The 27,944-nt window shown below is 36.4% G+C and overlaps 1 protein-coding gene across 1 annotated transcript in view; it reads left to right on the top strand.

Annotated features, from left to right (window-relative positions):
• The window catches only part of LOC132707675 (cilia- and flagella-associated protein 43), a 41,728-nt gene extending 18,780 nt beyond the window's left edge, over positions 1 to 22,948 (top strand). Inside the window, exons 12-19 of the mRNA XM_060679599.1 lie at positions 1,771 to 2,007; positions 7,819 to 8,120; positions 8,759 to 8,953; positions 17,338 to 17,569; positions 19,001 to 19,276; positions 19,540 to 19,683; positions 19,926 to 20,209; positions 22,781 to 22,948. Coding sequence (XP_060535582.1) covers positions 1,771 to 2,007; positions 7,819 to 8,120; positions 8,759 to 8,953; positions 17,338 to 17,569; positions 19,001 to 19,276; positions 19,540 to 19,683; positions 19,926 to 20,209; positions 22,781 to 22,922 — 1,812 coding nt within the window. The 3' untranslated portion in view covers positions 22,923 to 22,948. The remainder of the gene's footprint in view (positions 1 to 1,770; positions 2,008 to 7,818; positions 8,121 to 8,758; positions 8,954 to 17,337; positions 17,570 to 19,000; positions 19,277 to 19,539; positions 19,684 to 19,925; positions 20,210 to 22,780) is intronic.
• Positions 22,949 to 27,944: the final 4,996 nt, after the last annotated feature.

The following is a 27,944-nucleotide window of genomic DNA, read 5'->3' as shown; positions in this document are numbered from 1 at the left end:
AAGTAAAATTTGCATAAACAAAACTATAAACTTCGCATATACTCCGTAAGTCTCTTCTTGAACACTCTTGGGCAAGGCGCGCCCTTAATATTATCCGGCAGTTCATTAAAATTACAAACGCCATCGTAGAATGGAGTTTTCTGTAAATTTGTTGTTTTTACCATAGAAACATTGAAGTGCTGATTGGAACGTATATTATATCGATAAAATTTGACCTTTTTTACAACCATAATTTAAGATAGCCTGGTTGGTGATCGTGCGCAATTCCATAAACCAACATTAAACTTGTTCTTCTAATGAACTGCCCGACATTTAGCCAATTTAGCTGGTCTAACATACTCTTTATAGGAGTATATCTATCACAGTTGATGATTCTCATAACCCTATTTTGTTGTAACTGTAACTTATTTAAATCTTCTTTTGTACAAGATATAAGCACTGATCAAACATATGAAAAATTAGGCAAAATTATACTATTATACACTAACATCCTAGTCCACTGCGATAAAAAGCGCGATACACGGTTAAAAAACCCTATTTTCTTACCACTTTTTTTGCATGGATATTCAACATCTGTTATCCCTATGACAGAAACATTATTATTAATTTTAGTCTGGTGAGATCTATCAGTTCTTTATCCATTCTAGTGCAGAGTCTTCAATGCCATATAAACATAATTTTGTAATAAGAATGTCCCTGTCAATAGTCTCAAATGCACGTTTAAAATCTACAAAAACCCTCAGAGTTAGTTTAGATTCATTCATGTCTTTCCGCCACACTGCACATATATATTGCAACGCAGATTCGCACGAGTGTTTGCTCCTGAAACCAGACTGTCCACTGTAGAGTAGGCAGTTTCGCTCCAGGTAGTCTCTCAACTGCCCACACACTATCGTTTCCAGGATTTTATCCACTACTGGCGGCAAGTTAATTGGTCGAAAATCACCGGGTGTTTTTGGTTTTAACACTTAAAGACGCATTCACCAAATATAAGAACGGATAACCTATTACACAAAATAAATCCTTGACGAGCTTAATATTTAGAATAGAATCACTTGTACTTCTATTTTTTAGGTTATTTACAGTTTTTTCAAGCTCCGATTTCGTTATTTTTTTAAAGCAAGACAAGCTACAGCTGACCATGTCACACACAGAGTGCGATTGCTTCTTTTCTATACTCTCTGCTATTTCATTTAAGCTATCGGCATAAAAGTTATTCATGTTTTCTTCTTCTTTGTCACTGTAATGTCCAAAATCAATATTGGTAAAATCTGCTTTTTTATTTTTATTTAAGTCCTTTTAATGTCTGACACATTTTCTTTCCATTTCCCTTGCAATCATCAATTTTTTGGTTATAGTATCTTTGTTTATCATTTCTGATAACTGAAATAACGTTATTTCTTTTTCTTTTATATTCTTCCCAGCCCTTTTCACATTTGGTGTATTTAAACTTTTTGTAAGCAATGTCCCTAACATGTTGCGCCTGTCATATCGCACATGAAAACCACGGATATTTTCTTGGTTGGGTCTTGCGGAGCGGAGATATTCTATCAAGCGCTCCCTGTACAAGTCCTATAAAATCTACATATATTTTGTTAACATCCGTGGATGTATAATTCAAATTTGGACCAATAAGTGCTTCCCGTATTTGATTAATATTTTGGGAACTCAGATTTCTGATTTTTCAGATATAAGGTTAGCGAAGATGTCTTCTAGAGTTGTTTTTTTTTTCTTTTGGAGGCAAATGTAATTGCGGATATTCCTTTGTAGACTGAAAATCCAACGACAGTGCTCTCGGTGGCAGAAAATGAAATTTCCATACGGCCTTATATTTCCCCGAGCGAGCAGGCAATACTGGACGCAAAACGACTAGAAGAAGAAAGAGTCAGACGACTGCTGATGGCTGACGATTTTCGGGAAAGAGCGTTGATGGCCATGATGAATGGCGTTTTGGAGGTCAGGTGGGAAGATGAATTAAAAAAGGATGTACCCAAACCAAATTGCATGGTACGTTATATATAGTTATATATAGTTTATACTAGCGAGATTAACAAATACAGTTTCGTTTAAACTTCATCAGAACTTCAATCAAAAGTTGTGACGTCGTGTTAAGTTTATACAAACTTAAATCATTCAATTGGGCCGTCACATATTCATTTAAGGTTTTAGACTCGTAAAGCCGTTTCAGGATTTTTTTGGTTTAGCAATTTGACTTTCAAAAATATCATATTTAGCTGAAAATAAATTGATTTTTCTGTTGGTGGATGATGCAAAGGATTACAAAGGATCATCATTTTGCACATTTAATTCAGATGCTTTTTCATTCAAAATTCCGATGACACCTTTACGTATGCGCGTTCCTCCCCTTGACAGACTAAATTTTCCAGATTCATTTTTCTTTCAGGACACAAAACACTGTAAACTTCTAACCAACAAAACTATAAAATTAGTTTTAAGAGTGTTATTATCTTGCGTTCTTTGTTTATGAAACATTTTGCTTATAGAGTTTATCAATTGTGGTTACTTCTAAAAAACGTCGACCTATGGTTTGGAGGTTTGGAAAAATCAATATTTGACAGTTTCATGCCATCTAACTTAGTTATTTGTTATTGTTATTTTAACAAACAAAAATGGTCTCGTCGCTTACACCATGACAAAAAAAATAATGGAGAAAATAGAAATAGCAAATAACGAAAATTTGCAAAGATTTTAATGAAAATATGAGATGTTAATTAATTTAATTATAACTTAAAAAATTAAAATTAAGAAATCTACATGAAACTATGCAAGTTGTTTATTTAACCTATTTTTCAATCGTTCTTAGGTAGAAGAGTTAGCGAACTTTATTAGGACCACCTTGTAAGTTGTCACAGTAGTGAAGTCCCGCGTGTCAACCTAAATTTACAATAACGGACCCAACAACAACGATCCTTTTCTTAATACTTTCTGATTTGTGCAGCGATTTTTTTGGTAACACTTAAGGCGTCATTTTGTTACCTGTAGACTGATATATTACACTTGTGTGGTTGGCAGGTGTTTAGTATCTCGATGAAAATGCCTGGTTGCTTCGTCGGTACATAAGCGGCACTCTAGATATTTCTTCAGTTTTAAAATTCGAACTTTTGGTGACAACGAAAGGTTGAGATTAGATCAGAAGTGGCATAAATTTATTGAGAGTGTCCGTACTAAAAATTACAAACGTGACTATTCATTGTATGACATTTTGAGGTTTTTCTTTGACGAGAGGGCTTGTTAAGGAAGATATGGTTCATTGAGGTGGCCACCAAATAGTCCAGATATCTATCAACTTGAATTTTTTTATGGAACTGTATAAAAATTTCTTAAAATAAAACCCAACATTCGAGTGGCCTCTAAAAAATGACTTACAATATAACAAAACACCTAGCAACTTAAAGCAATCCTCAGAGCTCCTATTAGGCAGTGGCAAAATTCAAATTTCAAATGGAACCTACATTATAAAGAATAAATAAATTGGAGCCTTGGGTGTTTTTAAATTACATGGATTTGCATCCATTACTCCGGATATACTATGATCTACCCTTTAAATAACGATCGTATTGATCCAAATATTCAATAAAAGACACTTGTCCGATATCTTCAAATCGACTAGTAGATTCCTTGTCTACGTTTACTACGTTGTCTTCATAATCTGAATCAATTTCATCTATAATTGATTGTTTCATTTCACTCGGTGAATCGAAATTACTAATAGGAGTCGAATTAAATGATAACTGTCTAGGCAATATTTTTCGTTTCTTTTGAATTACTGATAATGGTAAAGTTTGTTCTTCTGCTGTGGCGGCGGGCTCCTCCACTTTTACGGGAGGATGATACTTTGGAGTAGTTTGTGTTACATCACTTACTAGAGTCGTCGTCGTCGTTGCTGGCGTTGTTGTTGCTGAATTTTGCAAAGAAGACTCGATATTTTTCAATCGTTTTGTAATAGGCTTAAACATTGTCTCTTGCATCATTTCACCATGTTTTAATTGTTCAAGTTTTTTTCTTATATCCTTACGTTTAGAAATTAATCGTTTTTTTTTAAACGTTATCATTTTGTTGACTGATCATAGTGCTCGATATCACAGTCTATAGCAAGTTACGTTCTGAATGTAGAACCACTAGTGAATAACCTTTATAGTAACAACTCTCTCTGATCAGGTGTAAACAACTTTTGATCGGGGACCTAAGCAGCTCCTGAACAGGTTTAAAACAGCTCTTGATCAGGCCGCCGCGATAGGACGATTAGAAATGTATGAAGCAATCAAATGTTTTCCTATATCGACCTCCTTGGTTAATATCGCAGTCTTTAAATATAGTTAGAAAACTAAACGCTTCGTTCCAGCATAAAGCACGCATTTCTTTAAAACGTTCAAAAGTCATATCGGTACCGATATGATCGTTGTAAATGTAAAATATCGAATACCTTTTATTGATTTCAGTAGTTGATCGAGGTAAATATATTTTGGTTGGTTCAAAGATCGCGAATAAATGTATACGTTTTCAAATTTTACACCGTCCTCCTGTTCGATTAAATTAATCATCACGTTAGTTTTACCGCAATTCGAAGGACCCACGATAATACATCTTATTGTTGCGGGAAACAATTTACCATGCCTCTTGTAAGATTTTTTTTTGTACTTTGTTTAATAAGTTGCATAATGTGATTGTAAACGAACACACACGATTGTCAGCATGAAATGTTACGCATCAGGTAACTGTTTATTAAATACGGTAATCAACAAATTGCCTTTTGAAATGCATATTCCGGGGTATAATTGGTGCGGCCCCGGTACAAAAGCTGAAAAACGTTTCGCTATAAACGATTCCGGCATAAACGAGTTTGGACGATGCATGCAAACAACACGATATCGCCTATTCAACGGAAAGTGATTTAAACAAATGTATCGAGGCAGATAAAGTATTAGCTTCCAAGGCTTTAGCCAGATTTAAAGCTAAAAATTCCGGGTGGAAGGAGAAAATTGCCGCTTTAGGAGTAACGGCGGCAATGAAAACAAAATTAAAACTCGGTATGGGCATTCAAAATACAGACCGCGGCGGTGGTGGTTACTATTACCGTTCCAGGAGATTAATTCAAACTTGTTTAAAAAAACTACAAAAAACTAAAAAAAGTTTATACGAAATTGTGGATTCTTTACCCAAGATGAAAAATCAGAAAGAGAAAAAGAATATTTGCAGCCAAAAGAAGAAAAAGAAGACACAGCAGCGAAAAGAAAACAGCAAATCGAAACAACGGACATATGAAGATAAGAAAGATTTTGATATCGCAGACGATTAGATAGAATTCGACGTAAAAGCACTCTAAATGATGATGAAGATAATGAAATTTCAAAAAAGAAACCTCGTATCGAATTAGTTCATAATCGGAAAAGAAAAGCTGCCACGATTGATAGAAATGAAATAAAAAGGACAAAAAGATTAAACGAAGAAGATAATGAGAAAAACATAGAAATTGATGATTCTATCGAAAATACCGAATATTGATAATAGAAAATGAAAATTAAGTCTCGACAATGACGACGACGGCGACGACGACGACGACAATTGCGTATACACACCACCTAAAAAACTTGAAAATATAAATAGTGAATAAACATGGAAAACACTTTCAGTACTAATTAGAAGTTGTAATTGGTACAATGGTCAGAAGAAAAAACACTAATGCAAGAAAACGTAAAACAAGTGCGATACAACGACGACGACGGCGACGGCGACGAGAGAAAAAAATTGGCTTTACAAATTCTACTGAACAAATTAAAAAACACGTTATTAAACAAAAACCTAGTACTTTTCGTGATGCAATTCGTGTCGCATTAAAGGCGGCTCAGAGTTTAAAAAATAAAATGAAAGCTAATCGTATCGTACCGATACCAAAAACGGGTTGTGTTTTACCGCTCATTCCGATATTTGCTGGACTTTCGGCGCTCGGTGCTCTTTCCGGTGGAGCTGCGGGTATCGCGAAAGCTATAAACGATGCGAAATCGGCAACGAAACAATTGCAAGAATCGCAACGTCACAACAAAACCATGGAAGCGATCGCAATAGGTAAAGGCATATACTTAAAACCGTATAAAACAGGAATGGGACTTTTTCTTAAGCCGTATAACCGTTAACAAATAAATAGTAAGCTTAGTACCGGCGTCGCAATTGCAGTACAAATTAATAAAATGAATAAGAAGCAAATATCTAACGATTATCCGTTAACGAATATTCAGTTGGAAAAGTATGCTAAAAAGTTGTTGAACATACCCTGGTTTAGGGGTGTTTTTATGAGAGATAATCTGCCCAGAAAAATAAGAAAAAATGAACGAGGTATAATCAACTTGGACAGTAGAAGCGGAACCGGAACCCACTGGACATGTTACAAAAAACAGGGACCTAGTATCATCTATTTTGACACTTATGGAAATCTACCTCCGCCACTGGAAGCATTGGCATATTTCAAATCGAATGGACCGTGCAATATACGACACAATTACGATGTTTATCAAAAATTTAATATCGTGAATTGTGGTCAGCTATGTTTACGTTTTCTTTCCGAATAAATTATTTATTATTAGCAAACTGTCATTCATTAATCCGATAACCTTTGCACAGATCGGTCGGTACATTATCTGGTAAACACTCAATACTTTCGTCTAAAATATATCCTCCCATCGTTTTGGACGATTCAAAAAGTTATGCGGTCGGATTGATCGACTTTGTTACTTTCAATACAATTCTCAATGTAGACAATTCCAACAATAAATTTTATATCGGGAGTCAAGTTATTGTCGTACGGTGTTTAGCAAATTTATATCGAATGTCAATACTTTGTAAATATTTTCAATAAATCATAAATTTTATCGGTGCACATTTATTTAATTATATTGACCTCGACGACCTTTTATAGTCGTCGTCGTCGGCTAGGCAGCGCGCATAAACGACCCGATAATGTGTCGGCCCGGTTAGGCTAGGGGAAAAGCGCGTCGGCGGCGTTTATCGGAAGGTTCGAGGTTCGAATCCCGCCCGAGACATCGGTCGCTTTTTTCGGCTCTCAAAAATTTCTCACCTCGCACCCCCACCCCGTAGTGCCGAAAAGGCACTACGAAATTTATTTTTTTTTACGAACCCCTTTTTTACCGGGAGTGAATTTGCCAAAAAGGCACTAACCCCTTGCGGGGGGTGGAATTGCCAAAAAGGCACTAGCGACGGGCACTATGACATCGTTTTTTTTTTAATCAGTGACACCACTTTTTCCCCTAGGGGAGGTGCCAAAAAGGCACTATGACGTCACACCTCGACACAGGTGTAATTAGCGACACCTTGATTAGGTACCCCAGGGGTCCCCATACACCTGTCACACAGGTGTACACCTTAATGGTGACAATTTCCACTTCTTCGGCGTGACCTTTACTTCTTTTACATGACCCCTTACGAAGAACTAGCTTTGGTACACTGCTGATGGAACATGAATCGTCACAGTCCCGCGTTAGAATAACTACTCTCGAGATATTTGAAAAAATATAATTTTAAATTGCAATTACCAGTAAAAATTTTCATATTTACTGAAGTTTGGCGTAACTTTGAAGTTCGACGAGATATGAAGGACACTTTATATATTCACAATCAAATTACATCGATTTTGCGAAAGTTCCATAGTGGTCCGCAGTTTGCATCTTCTCGGTTCTTTATGTGTTGTGTATTTCGCGTGTTTCCTTGTGACTAATAATCATCGTAGTTCGTAGCTAGTAGCATTTTCAGGATTCTAGCTGCTCATAGTTCGTTTGTAACTTTTAGATTGAGAAGTCACCAGAAGACTATAACGAGGACGATTTGCGAGCGGTTAGGGACTACGAAATAAAAGTCGTGCAGTTAAATGTCGATCGTGAAAAGTACAAGTCGTTGCTCGAGACGGAATTTTCGAAACTGAGCACCGGCTTGAGAGACAGTATAAGAAAGTTCAATCGCAAACTGTACGAATGCACCAAGTTCAAGTTTTACATCGACTCGGGCATGAACCAAGAAAACCTGCAAGTGAATAGGGCCAGAGTCAATCAAAATCTTCGAATTGAAATCGACGAAAAAGAACGGAATATAATGTAAGTGATTTCTGAGACATTCTTCAATGCGACCTCTGGTATAAAGAACGTGGTACTTGATAGGGAACTTTTTGTCGTGTTGTTTTCATATGACTCACTTTTGCCCTCAATAATATTGCTTGAGAAAATAGTTCGCTCGGTATTTTTGTTCGCGATTTAATTATGGATTCATCCGAGCCTTCAAAATTAAAGTGCAAGCTTAGAGGAGTATTGAACAAGACGCATTAAAAGAAACTGGTCCATTTATTGTATCCGCGAGAAGGGTATATTGTTTCCAGTGAAATATTTATGTGCTTCATAGAATCCAAATATGTTTGCCTTATTTTTATTTTCTTCATTTAAAACATTATGATTCCGGCATACCTTTTCAGCATTGAATACGTCACCATTTTCTGCAAATTTCGTTGCCTCTGTGCTCTGGATAAAGTCTGATCTACTGACGATGGGCTACGGTTGCACTTTTATTAGTCAGAAAGTATATTTGAAGCATATCACTCCTTACATTACAACCCTACATTACATTTTTTTGTTTACCTTGACATCTCTAAAAACAAAAAAAGTAAAGAAAAAGATAAATTGAACACACGGTACATGTGAACATCTAGGTGCAACGATATTATGTTTATCTGGTTTTGAAGACAAACGATCAAGCAATACGAGAACGCCGTTGACGAGAACCTCAAGATTATCGCTTTCATGCAAGAAGCCTTGGCGGAATGCAAAACGAATCTGGAAAATATGCAGATTAGAGAGAAGGCGTTAGAAAAGGCCTACAGGAAAGATTTCCAGGCCATGTCACCGGTAGTGCAGGAACAGGCGATAAAATATTACAGGTAAGTGGTAATTGAACCTTCTTGAATGACGTCATTTTTTGGGTTATTTTTGTTTAATCTATATATGTCGTTAAGAAAAGTCAATAACGGTTTTGTTTATGTGTCTTTCGTCAAAATTGATATTGATTTGTTGCGACTTTGTAAGCTGTAAGATATAATCAGCAATCACTAAAAATAGAATCCTTCAGCAAATTGATGATGTGGTTCTCATTACGGCCCTTTAGAGGAGGTTGATTGGATCGTTAAAAGAAAATAAACATTGACTTCACATAAAGGGTCATCGGACAAAATATGAAATCTCTCGGCCACAAACAAAATACTAAGAATGTATTTATATCGTTGTCAGCTGTTGAAATAATATGGTTGGAATGTAAGAGGAAATACGTCGGTTATTTACAAACCAAAATTGCTGACGAGAATCTGAAACTGAACCTTCCCATCTTGCTATCGGTTTTCTATTATCGTCAGTCATCGCGAATATATTTATGGAAACCTTTGAGAAGAAAGCCCTCGACACCTATCATCTTAAACCGAAATTATGGAAACGCTACGTGGATGACACTTTTATTATTTGGCCTTTTAGCCATTTCAACTTTATACACCCGAACGTATGTTTTACCACTGAATTGGAAACTTATAACAATCTCCCATTCCTTCTGTTTGCAGGAAATCTATGCACGCATACCGATACCTTAATTCATCGTCACATCGTCATCGGACCCATAAATCATCGACTATCGTCAACGGAAACCAGAATTAGAACACCTTAAATCTGATATTTCTAATAATTTCCACATTAAAGGTATTAAATCTTCCGTCAGAAAATACTCTTCACGACAACCTTCCTTGCATTCAAAACATCACTGACCGCATATCAAAAGAAATAATGGGTGTTTTTTTTTTCGATGTATAGAACTTTTAGTTGGCATTACTGTTCAAGATGGCGACCGATTTAACAGCTGTCAAGTGATTTATTCTCAGTTTGGTTTGGCAATTCATCATGAACAGACTCACGCCTGAACAACGCTTGCAAATAGTGGAATTTTATTTCGAAAATAATGGTTCTGTGCGCAATGCGTATCACGCACTGCATCCATTTTTTCGTCGACAAAATCGTCCATCAGAGCAGTTAATTCGATTAACCATGGAACGGTTTCGCACCACGTTTACTATTATTGATAACTCGCATCCCCAGAGATGCCGTACGGTGTGCGTACAGAAGAAGCTATTGCTGCTGTAGAGCGTAGCATTGAGGAAGACCCGAATGAGTCCATCCGCCGTCGAGCACAGCACTTTATGGAAGATTTTGCTGAAGAATCTTGGTTTACGTGCAAGAATTGAAGCCAAACGATCATCAAGTAAGGCGTAGATTCGTCGAATGGGCCCAAAACGAGATTACCGTTGGCTACGTCAACAAACAAAAAGCTAATCCTCAAGTGTATGTCGCAACACCGTTACATCCAGAAAAACTGACTGTTTGGTGCGCTTTATGGGCTGGTGGAATCATTGGTCCGTACTTCTCCAAAAACGATGATGGCTAGAATGTTACAGTGAATGGTGATCGGTATAGAGCTATGATTACGAACTCTTTCATTCCTGAATTGAATAACCATGATGTCCAGGAGATGTGGTTTCAACAAGGCGGCGCAACATGTCACACAGCTCGTGCCACAATCGATTTATTGAAAGAAGAGAAAATCTTGTGATTTAACACCGCTAGACTACTTTCCGTGGGGCTATGTAAAGTCATTGGTCTATGCGGATAAGCCACAAACGCTTGGCCATTTGGAAGACAACATTCGCCGTGTTATTGCCGATATACTGCCACAAATGTTGGAAAAAATCATCGAAAATTGGACGTCCAGATTGGACTACATCCGCGGATCTTTCGGATAAATAAAATTCATATCGATCGAATAATCCATCGTTGTTTTATTGCAACTTAAAGTTCTATACATCGAAAAAAAACACCCCTTATAAAGTCAAAACCAGATTTAACAATTGTTGAAAAATCAGAACATCAAAGACAAAATTGCGTTTGAGATACCAGGAGTATAAAGCATTTCATGAATATGCTAAAGATATCGGTGGAAAAATAATAAGCTTGCTTTCGGAAAATCGTCGGTGAGCGGGGCAAGTTCGTCGCAAATAGCGCGAATCAGCGTTTTGTTTTAAAAAGAAGGCGCTTCGCGGAATTTTGTAGGGACCCAATGCTTTTCTATCGTGCTCCTACGGACCACTATGGATCTTTCGCAAAATCAATGTAATTTGATTGTGAATACACTTCAAAGTTACGGCACACTTCGGTAAATATTAAAATTTGTACTGGTAATTGCAATTTAAAATTATATTTTTTCAAATATCTCGCGTCCCCTATATTATAGACGAAGCCTTAAACTTTCTCGATACAGTTTACTATACTGTTAATATCAAATTATCACATCTTTAACAGTTTTTGGTAATTCACCCACAAAAGCGGAAATTTCTAGGATCTGTTAGAATTTTTTCCCCGCAAACGACGTACCCTGTATATAATTCCAACAATGTTCGAAATGGAGTAAATGGTTTTCAAAAAACTACTTGTTTTCTGAAACCATGCAATACTATGTAATATTAATTAATATATTAATTATTATATTAATTAATATATTATCGGAAACGCCCGGAACCACCTTCAAATTCCAATTATAATTACGAATTAGTGAAGATGGCTTCCGGCTAAAACGAAACACTAAATCATTGCATCGTCTTCGGTGTACCTTAAACCCCCGGAACCACCACTGAATTATAATTATCACAAATTAGTGCTCTGAAAATGGCTTCCTGCTAAAACGAAACGTCTGACACAACTTTAAATCATTACATCGTGTTCAGCGTACCTCAAACCCGCCGGAACCACCTTCAAATTCCAAATATTACGAATTAGTGCTCTGAAGATGGCTTCCTGCTAAAACGCAACGTCGGACACAATTTTAGATCACTGCCACGTCTTCAGCGCATCTCAAAACCCCCGGAATTTTCTTAAAAATCTTAAAATATTTTACGTTTCGATACCGTCGTAATGACAACGGTTATTCCAACGAAAATCTATAATATAACGAGTCTTCGACGACATGCAGAGTTTACTATTTATAGTCAAACGCATAGACCAATAGGAATAAAGCTTAAGAAAATGGCATGTATAATCGCTGAACCAATCAAAATAAAGGATACAAATAATTCTCATAGCCTACTCCTGAATTAGAAACATTATTCTCGGAATATTTACATTTCTAGGGTTTTTTTAAAATACTTACGTTGCTCCAAGAGGGTTGAAATTTTTTTTCAAGATGGAGGTCAATAAGGTCTATTCGCAGATACTATAAAATCCGCCCAACATCCCCCTTTTTTAGTTAATATTTTCGATTTATTGTTTTGATGTTCGTCATAATTTTCCATAAAAATTTAGATTTTTAATTTTCTAAAATACTTACGTTGCTCCGAGAAGGTTGAAATTTTTATCGAAGATGGAGGTCAATGAGGTCTATTCACAGACACCATAAAGTTCCCCCAGTCCATTCCATTTAAATATTATTAATTATTTTTTAAAAATTTGCATCCTCACACATAAACTGCTCCCGACGGCAAACGGTGTAACTTGTGGGAATCGTTTTAGTATCATTAAATAGAGGAATGACCAAAGTATTTAACGTATAAATTTCAATTTCTCAAAATTATAAATAAATAAGATATAAAACGTTCAAAATTGATCATTAATTTTTAAGCTGATTTTTCCATTTAAAATGAGATTTTAAGATTATTTCTCAACATATATTGGTCCGAGAGGGTTGAAATTTCTACGGAAGATGCACATCAATGAGGACCATCCGCGGATACTATAATGTCGCCCCCAACCCACCATTTTCGGTTAATATTTGCATTTTATATTTTCATATTTATCATGTTTTTCTTCAAAAATTTTAGGTTTTTAATTTTTTAAAATATATACGTTTCTCCGAGAAGATTCAAATTTTTACCGAAGTTAGAGGTCAATGGAGTCTATTCGCAAATGTCATAAAGTCTGTCTCCCAGCTCCCCCATCATTAGTTAATATTCTCAATTTGTAATTTTCATGGATATCGTGATACTGCTCAAAAATTTCCATTTTCATTTTTTTTAAATACCTACATTGCTACGAAAAGATTGACATTTTTTTTGAAGATGGAGGTGAATGAGCTCTATCTACAAGGATTTTAGCTGTCTCTACGGCCTACACTGTCATGTAAAAAAAAACCGTAGGCCGGACAACAGTGTTTAACTAACAGCCAATTTTCTTTGCGAGAGTAACTCAAGGATCAGTTTTTTGGAAATACCTACACCTGTATATTTTAGAAAAATTATCAAGAATAAAAGTTTATGGGTATCCATATTCAGCATCTTCTCGTTCGTGAATTGTTTCGATCCGATAAGCGGTTTTCGAGATATAGTCATTTTTTGGTTTAAAAGAAAAAGTGGTTTTTGAATTTTAAAAAATACTTCCCAATCACGCATCCCTCTCAATTTCAATAGGTTTCGTTAGGAGCCCGGTCTCTACCCTCGTAGAAAATTTCAAGTTGATAGATTCAAATTTCGCACGGTTGTCGTGTTCCATAGCGAAGCCGAAAAATTGAAACAAAAGTGACAAAAAAGCGGGGTTGTCGTGGTCGGATCGGGCTCATATTTCGTTTTTAGAATATCGTTTTTTCATGATAAGAGGGTCAAAATTACAGCCCTCTAGCTCAAACGGTTGCCGAGTTATCGCGGTTTGAATCCATACAGAGAACGGAAAACAGAGAAACGTACAAAAAAAAATCGTCTTTTGTCGACGCTGTAGGACCTACCGTTACCGAGATCTGGAAAAAGTTGATTGGCGCGTATACTACCGCAAAAAATGAATTTCATTTATTTTTTAACAAGAACATGAAAGGACCCTTAAGACTACGACTAATAAACTCTTCAGAAGTTGCCGAACATAATTATGAAACCGGACGTCGAATCTTATTAGCTAAAATCAAAATTCTTACATATAATCTATTTTTCTACCAGTCAAAAACCCCACAATCTATAGAAATCTATAATCCACCAAACAATCTTAACTGCGACTCAGCAGGTACAGAGAAACCTTGGTTTACGCGCGGGTGAGATCACCGCGTCGCTTGCCTTTTAACCGGATCGCTGCGCGGCAGCGGCAAAATGTTAAAAATGAAATTACCAACGGTCTCGTTTTAAACAAAGCGTTCGAACACGCGATGACTCACCCGACGAGGCGCGTTGAAAGCGGGTGAGATCACCGCGTCGCCGGTGTGCGGAAGCGTTGTTAAAAACGAAATTACCAACGCGATGAGTAACGCGTTTCCTTGGGATTGTTTAAACAAAGCGTTGGGGGACACGGTCGAATAACACAATCAAGCCGCGTTTTGCTATTCGAGACTCGACGGCTGGGTGACATCATCGCTTAGGAATGTGGCAGCGTCGCCTGCTTTTTAAACCGGAACGGTGTGCGGCAGCAGCTGGGTGACATCATCGCTTGATAACGTCGCGGCGAAATGTTTGAACGAAACCTTGGCGGGTGAGATCATCGCGTCGCCTGCCTTCGCCGCAAAAAATGTTTCAAACGAAACCTTCATATCAGTACGATTAATAATGCACACGTGTTTTCCTGCGACACAGGAGATGGTTTAAACGAAACGTTTGATATTCTTACCCCACGCAAAAAAAGAAAAATCAATTTTGCGGACCGGAGACGAAATCCATCCTTTGGACGCGGCGTGTAAGGAACACGATATTGCTTATTCGCAACACCAATCGCTACAAAGCGGATAAAGAGTTGGAAAAGCGTGCCTGGGAGCGAGTAAAAAAGCGAAAGACGCGAAGTTTGGTACAAAAGCAGGGGCGTTCCTTGTCACTGCCACGGTTAAAGCCAAACGCAAGCTCGGTATGGGTCGACCAAGACAGTGGAATCAGCAACAGACACGTCGTCGCTCCGGTTCATTTCGGCAACGGATCGTTAAAAAAGTTCGCAGCGCGTTAAAGAAAAAACACCACGATAATCCGGAAACTTTGCAGCGCGGAGCATCGGAGGCGCTTCGGGCCATTGCCAAATCAGTCATCGATGTGCAAGACGCGCGAAAGAAACTAGAGGAGTATATTCGACACGACCGCGCAATGGAAGAGATCGGGAAAACCGGTTCGGGGTTATTTTTGAAAAGCAGTCCTCACGGCGGATTTGGTCTCTACCTGAAGAAGCAAAAAAAAAACCTATAAAGCTGCCCAGCAGAACCCTATACGATGTCGACTTAGTGGCGGCAGCACGCAAGTTAAAAATACCTTACTGTCTTTATGCGAGACACCTTACCCGAACGAATCAGATCGAAAGAGTGTGATATAGTTAATTTGGACCTCAGTCGTAATGGGTAGCCTACAATAATATGTGGGGAAGAAGGGGGACGGATGTCGACTATTTGGACAGTTTCGGCAACTTAAAACCGCCCGTCGAATTCAAAAGCGATATCAAAAATTTACACATTCGGGTCGTACGAAATTAGTGACATTTAAAGCTACATTAACGAGAATCTACCGGTCGAGAAGAATACAAAGTTAAAAGAAGAGATCTCGATCAAGCCCAACAACAAAACGATAAGAAAATTCTGGAACCTCGCAACGTGCACTGTTCCGATTTATCTGTGGACATAATAAAAGTGAGAACCATACATATAGGTAGCAACATAACGTCCGGCGCGTTTTACATCGACAGACCTTCACATACAATTTACGAGATTGCTTTGTCCGTGGATCGCCGGGGTACGCGATCGACGAAACCCCGAAATACCTAACATACTTGCCGGTGAACAAGCGAGAAATCTACGCTACACACGCTACACTTCCTAGATCAAACTTTCGAACCAGTCAATTTCCGAGCCGAGGAAATCATCGTCAGATTGGAGCTGAAAAAACTACCGTAAAGTTGATTTTTAACCAGGTCGTCGAATATAAAGGCCCAAACAAACCACAAACTTTCGGTAGTCAGTCACGAGATCGAGGGGTACCTGCAAAGGACGCCTTACACCGACGAACACGCAATTTCTTCGTTCGCTAGGCTACTATGTTATCCAATCAACATACATACACGGAAAACGAAAATTTGTCGAGTCAATTCAAAGCGTGGAAAGTCGCACCTATCATCCGTGAAATATTTTCTTAATAATGACACGATCGAGATAATGATCAATCAAGGAGACGCGTGGCTGCTTATCCACGACGCCGCCATTTGTGTTAAAAGAACGCTAGAAAGGCTCACGGTATAGCCAGTACGCTCCGCGGTTATCTATGTTACGACGAGAAGGCTTCGAAGCACTTAGAAGTTGCCGACTGGAATTTCCCACAACGAGCTATTCTGGACAAGGACGGTTCTTTCAGCATGCGGATCTCATTGTGTCATTGTGTCAGCCGTACGGCGAGGAGGGGGCACCCGGGGCAGCAGGGGGGCGAAGCATTCGGGTCCCCTATCACCGGGTGCTCCCTCCTCTCCCGGGGGGCCCCCCATACACGCAGCCGAGATGCCACAATTGAGGTTATGTCTACTGCAACTCCTTTTGTTTCTCTACTTTCGCGGTTCAATAGCACAACAAAACGGACATGAAATCTTGAGATTATGGTCTGTTCATAAATATAAGAAAGTAAATGGGATTATCCAAGGGTGGTCATTAAATGTACGATGCAACAAGATTATTACCTAAAGTTTCGTAATTTAAATTCAGGTAAAATGGTGGTTCGTAATAGAAAATAATTTTATACTTACCTGTGTTTAATATTGTTTGCTTTGGTATACTACTCAGTTTAAGTTTATTAGTAATCATACTTATTTCGTGTGTAATACAACGTAGTACAACGAGTAATAAAAAAAGAAAATGTTTATTGAGAACAATTAGTGGCGGAATTGATCATTGAATTAAGTGACGACATTAGCGACAGTGACGATTTTTTAAGTGACTGATACTTTATTATTATACCTATTATTAGATCGTAATAAATTTTTACTTTCACGTTATTTTTCTATGTACATGTTTCGCTATTGCTTGACGATACAGATAACATCTTTATATCCAGCTTGTTTAATGTAGGTAGATAAATTCCTAGGACGGTCCTGGAATGGTTACGGGTCCGGGTCTGTTCGGCAGGGTGCGGAGATTCGGTTTTGGAGTAATAAACAATAGGCAAATTAAATCACCGGGTTGTAAAAACACTACTTCCGGTCGTAGTATAACTGGCGTAAAAACTTTTGGTTTTTTTGAACTTATAAAATCCTTTTGGTGGTGCTTTTCTCAAGCCATTGTCGGCAAGTTACAGCTCATTGGTCAATGTTGTAGGAAAAGACCGAAAGCGAATTTACGAATCATCACGACCGCCACTCTCATGTACGAATTGGCAAAGGGGATAATATCCAACGAAAGAACGGTAGCTATGACCCAGGAGTGTATTGATTACATGAACGCACTGGAACAAATAGACTCGTTTTCTCCTCTCCTACCGGCAATAGACGAGCACACGTGGGCCTTGATATGCAAACACCGTCGCCAGCGCATAGAATTTGAAGTTAAGGTACTCGCGTAAAAAACTCACGTCTTTTCTGACTGTCTCGAATGGAGAATCGGCAAAAAAAGTATAAGAGGCCATTCTTGTAGAGCGTTGCATTTCCTATTGCCAATAAAATTGGCCTATTGATCTATTGGTGATAAGATATGATTACTTATATATGAGATTAAATAAAAAATGCAAAAATGTAATGACGATAATCTTCCCATTAATATTAAGCGCTCATATGTGTGTAAGTACTAGCTAGAAGTAACCAACTAGGTTTTGTATGTCAGATCCAAAAAAAAACTATTTTTTTTACCCTTAGCTTTAGGTGGTCAACACTCTCCCATATTTCGGGTTGAGTAACAATATGTAATATAATGTAACCTAACCTATTCTAGTAAGTAGGTCTAGCGGGTTGACAAAGTGAGCTCCAAAGAAATTAGAATAACCATAGAAGTTGATTCTAGCTAGCGACGACTAGACATCAAACATGTATTTCTCGATTCCCTCGGTCCACTGTTAAATACGTCACACACGTCCGAAACACAATTACGATTGGAACATACTGTATCTATAGAAGAATTTTTAATAGGTTTATTCTTGCCCGAACAGAGTGAAAGGTGTCTTTGGTGCGCGAATTGAGCCGTGGTACATGAATATCTAAATGCTTTAGTAGATTCGGATCTATAATGTTGTGTCGCACATGCGCCTACCTTCCCTGGCTATTCATATTAAATTTTTCCAATTAAAATTCGTATTTTGTGTCTCTCGGTGGATACGCACCTTCTGTTTTGGTTAGATACTTCAAAAACTTTTTCTGTACACCATCGACCGGCCAACTATGACAAGAGTAAATCTGATTCCACACAACCGAGGCGTATTCAAACTTAGATCGAACATTGCTAAAATACAGGGCCTTCAAAGCAGCACTGTCGGTAAAAGAATTGCAGTCGCGTACTATAAAACCATAATTACGGTTAGCCTCAAATGATGATCGAAATACACGCCCAGATCTTTAGTATGTGTAACACGTGGGAGAACAATATTTGAGATTCTATATTGAAAATCGATAGCTTCTTCCTTAAGAGTGAAGCTTAAAACTTTACATTTATGTACTTTAAGACTCAATTCATTTGAGATACACCAGTCAAAGAGTATACCTACTGATCTCGTAACACAATCAGCAAATAACAGGTTCTGCGTATCATTGAGATTTGAAACAACGTCATTAATAAAAATAAGAAATAGTAATGGTCCTAAGTTAAAACCCTGTGGCACCCCTGATGTTGTGAAATATCTATCAGATGTATACCCATTGTAGGATATGTATTGTGTCCTGTCACTTAAGTAGTTTCTGAGAAACATTACCGCACCATCGGCAAATCCAAAACGCTTAAGTTTCTCTGTGCTTTGCAGGTCTTGTTCTTGTTCTTTTGAAATGCGTGCTTTCAGGTTCGGGCCGCTCAAATTCAAAGCACAGACGGCGAGGCGACGATTGCGACTTTTCACAAGCGCGTTGTAACCCAAAGGGAGAAAATTGCGAAGCTGAACGAAGACCTGGAGCAGACTCGAGCTGATCGACTTCACCTGATGCACAATAAGCAAGTTCAGGTGGTTCTTCGCAGGGGTTTGGTAGAAATTCCCCTTACGGGCGATATTTTTACCGACTTTAGCGACGCCATCTTGGTTCCGCGGAAAGAAATCGAGGAAGTCAATAACCTTATCGTGGTGAGTGCCAGCACTTACGTATTTGTCATAATTAGTTAGCGGAAAAATGCAAAAATCCCAATATATGCTGAATTGATTTACGGTTGTTTCCATTACCTCCAGCTCTTTTTCTGCCATTGTTTCTTTTCCAGCATCTCTAGCAGCATTTCTTTGGTAAATTCCTTAACATAACCATAATTTTCTGAACGTCCTGTCAAAGTATTTACCATTTAAATTAATTAAAATATGCGACACAATTCTTATGTTCATTTCGCAATCTTTAGAATGCTGGAGAACTGAAGTTAAAAACCATAACCCAGAACATGAGCTTCAGAAGAAGAGTAATGCAAGCGGAATGGGAACATATGAAGCTAAGGATGGAAATAAATGACCACATAGAACAAAAAAAGGACGTAGAAAATGTTAAGGTGGGTAAAGGTTCCAAAATTCGAGTTTTTCAGTAATTTTACAATATTCCTTATTAAAATTTTCTAGTATCTTAAGATTAGTTTCTTCTCCAGTCTCCAGAAATTGCAAACCTTGAATTTCGAAAATATATCTCACTTGTACTTGAATTTAGTATCAGTTTAAATAAGAGAAAGTAAGGAAAAGTGTAGTAAAAAACTTTCTGCATTTCTAATTATTTTTATATTTTAATTGAATTTTACAGTTCACCAAGGAGATGCAGACCTATTTAAAAAATAAAAGCTTAGGGAGGAAAACGGAAACTGAGTCGTACGAGATGGAAATAGAATTGATCACGGCCACATACGAGAACAAAATCAAAGACCGAAGGGACAAGTATATCAAGATGAAAAAGCAAATTAAGGCCTATAAAGAGAGCACCGAACGACTGGACAAGACCATCGGGGACGTTAACATGGACGTCTGCTTATTCAAGATTGAAAAGGATAACGAGCTTGAGGCCAGGGAAAAAGAAATATTCGACGCGAGGTAAGTCGAGATCAGAAACTGCCACAGGCCACTGTGATACTATTTACAAATATTCTGGATTCCTTCTGCGTCGGTTTTGGATAAATCAAAGTTAATCCAGGAGGAATCTACAAATCCAGAGAAGATTGGTAAATACAGTTATTACATATTTTTCAAAGAAACTTCCACAGTTGAACTTGATGAAAATCCATTTAACGAAATAAATAAGTGCTAAAAGTTCAGATTTTCACGAAATTGTCGTCAAAAATGTGCTTTTCTGTATTTAAGTGTGTAGCATAATTAGAATCTAGGCTATTGTTTTTAAACGCTCTTTTATGTTCGTTAATACGTTTCTTGAAGGATCTACCTGTTTGTCCAATATAAATTTTAGGACAAGATCCACATTTCAACCTGTAGACACCTGAAACGTTGTGTAAGTTAAAAATAAAGACGACGGAAGTTGGACATCCTTTTAGTATTTCTACTGAATCAGTGTCTACCACCTTCGATGTATTATTTATTTAAAATACTGTAAAAATTATAGATTTTATTTTTAAAGCAGTAGTAACTTTGAACGAAACTTTTCAAAAATGAAATTCCATTTTTCTTTGGCATGATTTATCGCATTTAATTGGTTGGTTTGTTGTTGCAATACGAAAACTGCTATGGGCTTATTTTTTTATACTATCTCGTCCAGTGAGTTTAAATCCGGGCTCCTTGCCAGCTACAATATGATGACATTTTGCCCAATCGATTGTCTAAAATTCACTGATGATAAGGAGCACCATCTTGTTGCCAATTTAAGTTTTTATTTCGGAAATGATATAAATGGTAATAAATCTAAATATCGCACTACTGCCAAACTTGCTAAATGCTAAGAAAAAAAAATTATTCACACTAAATCTGCAAAAAAATAAAACTAAAAGGAGAACGGAAATAAATAGGACACAGTAAATTAAATAATGATAATGGGTATCAAGTAGATGCTATGTATACTGACTTCTCCAAGGCCTCCGACAGGGTTGACCACGGCATTCTGGTAAGGAATCTCTCAGGGATGGGAATCTTTGGAGACCTTCTAAATTGCTTTCGCAGTAATATCACTAACCGGAAGCAATCAGTTAAAGTTAAAAATTACATTTCGTTAGAGACTGTTGCGACGTCGGGTGTACCACGAGGGGGACATCTTTCCACATGCCTTTTTAATGTCTTCATTAATGACCTAAAAAATATTTTTCGCTTTTGCCAATTTCTTGCATTTGTGGATGATCTAAAGCTTTTTAAGGTTATAGCATCACCTCTTGACTGTCATCGATTACAGGAGGATCTTCATAGGTTTCCTTTGTGGTAAAGACAGAACGATTTAACTCTTAATACAAACAAGTGCAAAATTGTAAGCTTCGGCAGATCCAAAAATCCAGTAACTTTCACACTTTCATTTGAAATCTCGATCGCTCGGGAGACAGAACCCAGTTAAAGATCTTGGAGTACATATCACATTGATTTTACGACTAACAGAGCTATTCGATTACTTGGGCTTATTTTTCGGATTTCGAAGGGTTTTGAGAACATCTTTACGTATAGGGAGCTGTGCGTTCAATTTTAGAGTATGCTAGCTGCGTCTGGCAACCATACTATGCAATTCACGAGGAAAGAATAGAGCGTGTGCAGCGTAAGTTCCTTAGAGGGATAGGTTTTAATTTGGGAATGTCATTTGAGGATATAAACTACGAGGAGATTATGAAGCTTTTGAATCTGACATCTTTGGAGAGTAGGCGCTACATTATACAAAATCCTTAATAACTTTATTGATTCACCAGATCTTCTGGCATCTGTTGGTTTTCATATTCCTCTTTAACATTGATTTTCATAGGACCAACTATTGCATTCACTCGCCTATGAATCGAATGTGCTCGCTGACAAATATTTTACTCACAACTAACGAGCATATTGATTTATTTTCTGACTCTCTCGGTAGTTTTAATCGCAAAGTAAAGAGGTCTGTTTTTAATCAAAACTCTCTGCTATTGTAATGATAATGTAAATACTAAATGCGTAAATAAAATTTTTGATTTTAATTTTTTTTTATTGTTAAGGATTTAAATATTGCAGTTTTAGTTAATTTAGCCCTAGATTTCCCGATGAGCTAAAGAATACGATAGTCCATCCATTTGATAAATGTGTAACTAAAACGCATGTATCAAGTTATAGACCAATATCGCTTATAAACTTCTCCTCGAACACCTTGTAAAACGTAGAATACATACAGGGCGACAAGTTCCAGTATAGATTTCTGAAGCGCAGTAATTCCCTCAGGGTTACAGTAGACCTCTTAGGCCATTTCATTTAGGGTTATTGTTGTGTTTGGCAAACTACGAAAGACGTTAAATGTGGTCATGAGATCTCCTTCAATAAATTGAAGTAAATAGACCGTATTTGTGTAACAAAAAAAAAAACGTCACGGCTATGCATTCAAAAAGTGAAACAAATAAGTGTGGAGTGCCTCAGGGATCTGTACTAGGGCTACTGCTTTTTGAGTAGAATATGGTCAACAGCCAACAACATCAAAACAAACGCAATTTTTTTTTCCAGGATGAAAGGCATGTTAAAGAGAAGCGCCCTGGTGAAAAGGATTCAGCAAAATCATAACGAAATTCTGGTTTTGCAGACGGAACTGGAACTCCTCAGGCTGCGCACCTTTCCCACGTTCAAATATAAAGTGATTAGGGAGTAGCGTTGGGCTTTAGCAACTTATATAGTATCACTGTGTCTTTTGGTTTAATTTTTGTTTTGTCATTATTATTTTTCAAGTTAATAAAAAGACATTTTATTTGGTAATTTTGTTTCAGTTCCACGGTTCCATGGTTTTCCAATAAGTATTTCAGGAATTTCGAGTCATCCTCCTCAACTGTTGAGGTGCTCGAATATAAACGGCGTTAACCTCATATTAGTTATTAGTTAGCTGAATATTTTGAAGGGGATTTTTTTAATTTGGGGCTCGTCTTCCCTAAGATGCTTCTAATGTTCAAAACGAGTTTGTCAACTAACCAAAATCAATCAAAATTATAAACTACCAACTTTTGTATTGCAACAAGTGAAATGCACTGAAATTTAAAATACGTTCTGAAATATTTCAGGAATTTCGAGTCATCCTCCTCAACTGTTGAGGTGCTCGAATATAAAAGGCCTTAACCTCATATTAGTTATTAGTCAGCTGAATATTTTGAAGGGCATTTTTTTTAATTTGGAGCTCGAGTTAAAAAATAAAATATTATCAAAAAAAATATTTTGAATGATTCTAAAATATTTTCAAAGCGCTGGTGCAAATTTTAATTGTCAAATTTATTATCAAAACAGTTTTTAGGCCTTTTAGTTGCCATAGCAATAATGATATAGGGTATTTCAAGTTAACTCGAGTGGCTTTGATCTTAAAAACTATTTATACAAGCGATAGGTGTTACGGTATGCCGTATTTTCAAAAAATAGCAGTAGAAATCTTTTTAAATAAAATTCCAATTAGAAATCTTGAACATCCTTTCCATTTTAAAAACATTTATTAAAACTAAAATAACTTGAGATGAAATCCATGGTTTAGTAGATTTGAAGAATTTAAAATTTATTAATTTGTTTCATTTATTCATTATTTAATTAAGCGACTAATAAAAGGAACTGTAGTTAGTTATCATTATTTTGAATCCCTATCAATTTTAATCTGACGAAACAATAGGTTGATCTGTCCATGTATTTTTTTTATTGTTCTTCAATATTTATTTGAATGAATTACTAACAATTTAGATCAAATAAAAATTTAGATGAAAAAAATGAAGGGATACTAGGAAAAACTAGCAGCCAATTTGCAAATTTAAGATGTGGAATTCAATCAATTAACTTTCTTTGTACATTATAACATTGATCTACATACAAGACTACTTAATACATATTTTACCTAAATTACTACTTAGCAATAGATTACAATTTTATAAGTACTATAAGTTTAAAATTAATAATTATTCGACAAAAATAAAAATTCAAATAAATGATTATTTATTTTTTATTTGGTTTTTATTTTTTTAATTTTATTTACCCGTGTGGTCCAAATAATATATATTCCTGTTTTCCCTTCAAAATTATCGTCATCACTAGCAAATAATTTCACCTTCCTCCAGTAAAAGCTATTTTCTGTTTTGAGTTTTTTAACGTAAAGTAACGAAAATTCGTATCCTTCAAGATCATCCTTTTTCTATTCTAATTTTATTTTGTCCAAGGTAGGTATTGTTTTTTTAAGTAGAACGAGATTATTATTTCTTTAAAAACTTGCCCGTCTACCTACCACTCTCGGAGTCCTTAACAGTTATCGCAGCACAGAAAGTACAAAAATACTAAGTCGTCTTTTCGAATGACAAATTGCAAACGAGTGATAATGGATCGAATTGGTACGGTACTTTACGTCCACAATAGTTCCGTGGCTAAAGAATTCGCTTCATATAATGAATCCATTAATATGTGGCCAGTTAGTTTATTCGACAAAAACCGCTTGACATTCAAACTAGACAATTTTAAAAATCCCACACCCAAGGCTAATGAATTTTTTATGCTAATTTATTAATATAGGCGTTGGTGTGCAGACAGGACTTTCGAATTTTCATGGCAGTAACGCAGAGTAATTCTATATACTATTGCACAAAACTAAGCACCGCGAAACGAATTACAAAAAGAAAGTAGTAGGGAAAGGAGAGTTCTGGACCCAATACTACTTCAGATTTACCCATATATAGTGAGTATGGTCTGTTCATAGATATAAGAAAGTGACCAATTGCTTTTGAATGGGATTATCCAAGGGTGGTCATTAACATGCAATGCAACAAGATTATTACCTAAAGTTTCGGAATTTAAATTCAGGGAAAATTGTGGTCCGTAATAGAAAATAATTTTATACCTACCTGTGTTTAAGAATTTTTGGTTTGGTATACTACTTAGTTTAAGTTTATTAGTAATCATTCTTATTTCGTGTGTAATACAGCGTGTGTTGAATCGTGTGCGAATTATGCAAAATATGTGCGAGTCTAGTGTATCTCAGGAGATGCTCCCGCCCAAATGTAGAAAACACTATTCTATTGAGACTAAGGAAGTTATAAACAAGGTTTAATTGACTCTCATTGAACGTGGTGAAAGTGATCAAGATATAATATGGCGTAAAATTTACCAGTTATACGAGGAACAAAGCGTGCCTATATTAGATATCTTAATTAGGAGGCTTGAATAAGATGAAACCGATGTTAAATGTGGCAGAACTACCTTATGAAAGTGTATTCAACACATGGGTTTTAGATTTTAAAAAATTGATAAAAGGCAAGTTTTAATGGATTATTTTAGAATTCGGAAATGGCGACTGTAATATCTAGAAAAAATTAGGATTTACAGAGAACAACAAAGGCCAATTATTTACTTGGATGAAACCTGGTTCGACACTTACGATACCCCGGAAAAGGGTTGGGTTGACTCAACTGATAAGTGTAAAACAAACGCGCCATCAAAAAGAGGTAAAAGAATAACTACTTTGCATGCTGGCTCTAAGATGGTTGGATACCAAATGGACTTTCTCTATCTGCGAAAAATATTAAAGATTCTTCTCTGGGTTACCATGAAGATACCATCGCTGATATATTTGAAAGTTGGTTTAAAAACAAATTAGTTCCAAACATTCCTCCTAATAGCGTAATTGTAATGGACAATGCAAGTTATCACAGTAGACAGACAAAACTACATGTATAATAACGACATTTGCTTTCACGAAGATTATATCAAAAAGCAATTAATTGAGGTTCTACAATGCTTGAAACTACAAAAAGAATACGTTTGTTATAATTATGCAAAAAATCTGGGGCATACAGTGCCATTCTCCCACTATCCTCAAACTTATAGAAACCGAAGTTTTTAACATCCTTCCACAAAGTTGGCCAAATTCTGTTAAACATATAGAATAAGCAGAACAATCGTATATCCATATTGCAAATAATATAGAGCAAATAATAATTAGAACAGGTGATGATAGCGATAGTGATACTGATATGTTATGTGAATAATTTTAAGTAATTTTGATATAAATAAGATATGTTATTGTTGTGGTGGTTTATGCTACAGGGTCTTGAAATTTAATAATATTAAAATTAAATTAGATTTACAACACACAAGAGGTTTTTTATGACTCACTTGGGTACTTTTTCATTTTTTACTTTAGTAAAAAAAAGGAAAAGTTTAACAACACTACTATAAGTACTAACTCATCCTTTACGTACCTCGTAACTCGACGTTTCAACACCGACCTGTTGCGGAGAGACGTTGTTATTCTAAGATAGATTCTTCCTTTTTGGCCTCGACGGCCATTTGAAATCGAAAAGGGTTAGCCAATGAAAAAAATTGCTACAGTGTGTGCTGAATCATATCTAATGAGGCTTACTAAGCAAGCGTCTCTGATTTCGATGCATTTGGTGCCGATCTTCCTATTATCATGGGTCTCGAAGATTCCGGTAAAATTCTCTAAACCACTTTTACCCAAACATTTTCGTTTCATTTTTTGTTATAGCTGATTTTGTATCGAAAATCCGATTCGTCTTTCCTAATCTTGCCGTACAATTTGGAGCAAATGTGCCCTAGCTATAAAGTATGAAATTTCCTCCTATAATACCACGTAATTGGTGCCTCATAATTTTCATAAATGTTCTACTCTTTGAAGCTCATTGTTTATTAAAATTTTTCATTGAGGATATGTTCAGATAATTTGATACTCGATTGACAATACCTACATCTAGTACTACTAGCGTTTCTTATGTTCAATTGAACGTTTCTTCCTTGTTTACGAGTATTCCGTGTGGTAAATTTGACACGATAGTCTCCGCCTAACCGGATTTTATAAGAGCAGCAAACACATGAGTTCGTAAATATTATATTGTTTTGTTGGTTAATAAATAGCTGGAGAATTGTTACATATGTTATTTTTATTATAATCAGCTAGTGACGGCTATCCAGGTAATTTCATTGAATTATCTTGAGTATTTAAAACCTTCTGGCGCTTTAATAGGTGACCAGGTTATCTGATCGTCACACCCGTTTCTTGGATTTGGAGAAGAAAACGTTACGATTCCTCGATATTTGTTTTCACAACTGATTAAAATTATAGGCATGAAGGCAAGTTTATTATTGCTAGATTATGAATGAGGAGGCATGAAAATCATTACCTTCTCCACGAAAATATTTCTACCGTAACAGGGCTAAGCGTCTCAGACTGGACCCATTCCCTAGTGAACCAAACAGAAAGAAAACACGTGTCGATTAAAACAAAACCGTTTTTGAAGACATTTCTTGTTTTCTTTTCGGGCAAGTGTCATAAAATAAACTTTTTTTTTTACCGACAATAAATTTTCTAAACCGACTCAGTGTTGTTCCATCGGCAAATTACTAAACTTTTATGAGAAATCTTCAACAATTTTTATTATTTTCTAACAATCTAATATATTTTGTGGTACGTGTGCTCTGATTTTCACGATAAATATTGGCAAAAAGTTTATTTCTTTTATTTTCAAATATTTGTTATATTTGCTCGTATCGTGTCCGAACCTTTTATAGTAATAAGACGAACGTCACCTCTGTGTGTGCTTCGTTTTCTACTACCTTGCATTCTTCATTTTAGAAACCAATTTTTTTTTATTTAAACTTAAGCTATAACATGTAAAAATATCGGGGTCTGTTTGTTTTGTTA

Source organism: Cylas formicarius, unplaced genomic scaffold (assembly GCF_029955315.1).
Source record: "Cylas formicarius isolate icCylForm1 unplaced genomic scaffold, icCylForm1.1 PGA_scaffold_9__14_contigs__length_23061073, whole genome shotgun sequence".
NCBI classification, from domain to species: Eukaryota; Metazoa; Arthropoda; class Insecta; order Coleoptera; family Brentidae; genus Cylas; species Cylas formicarius.
Note: the sequence above shows the minus strand (reverse complement) of the source record. Positions and strands in the feature narration are given on the sequence as shown.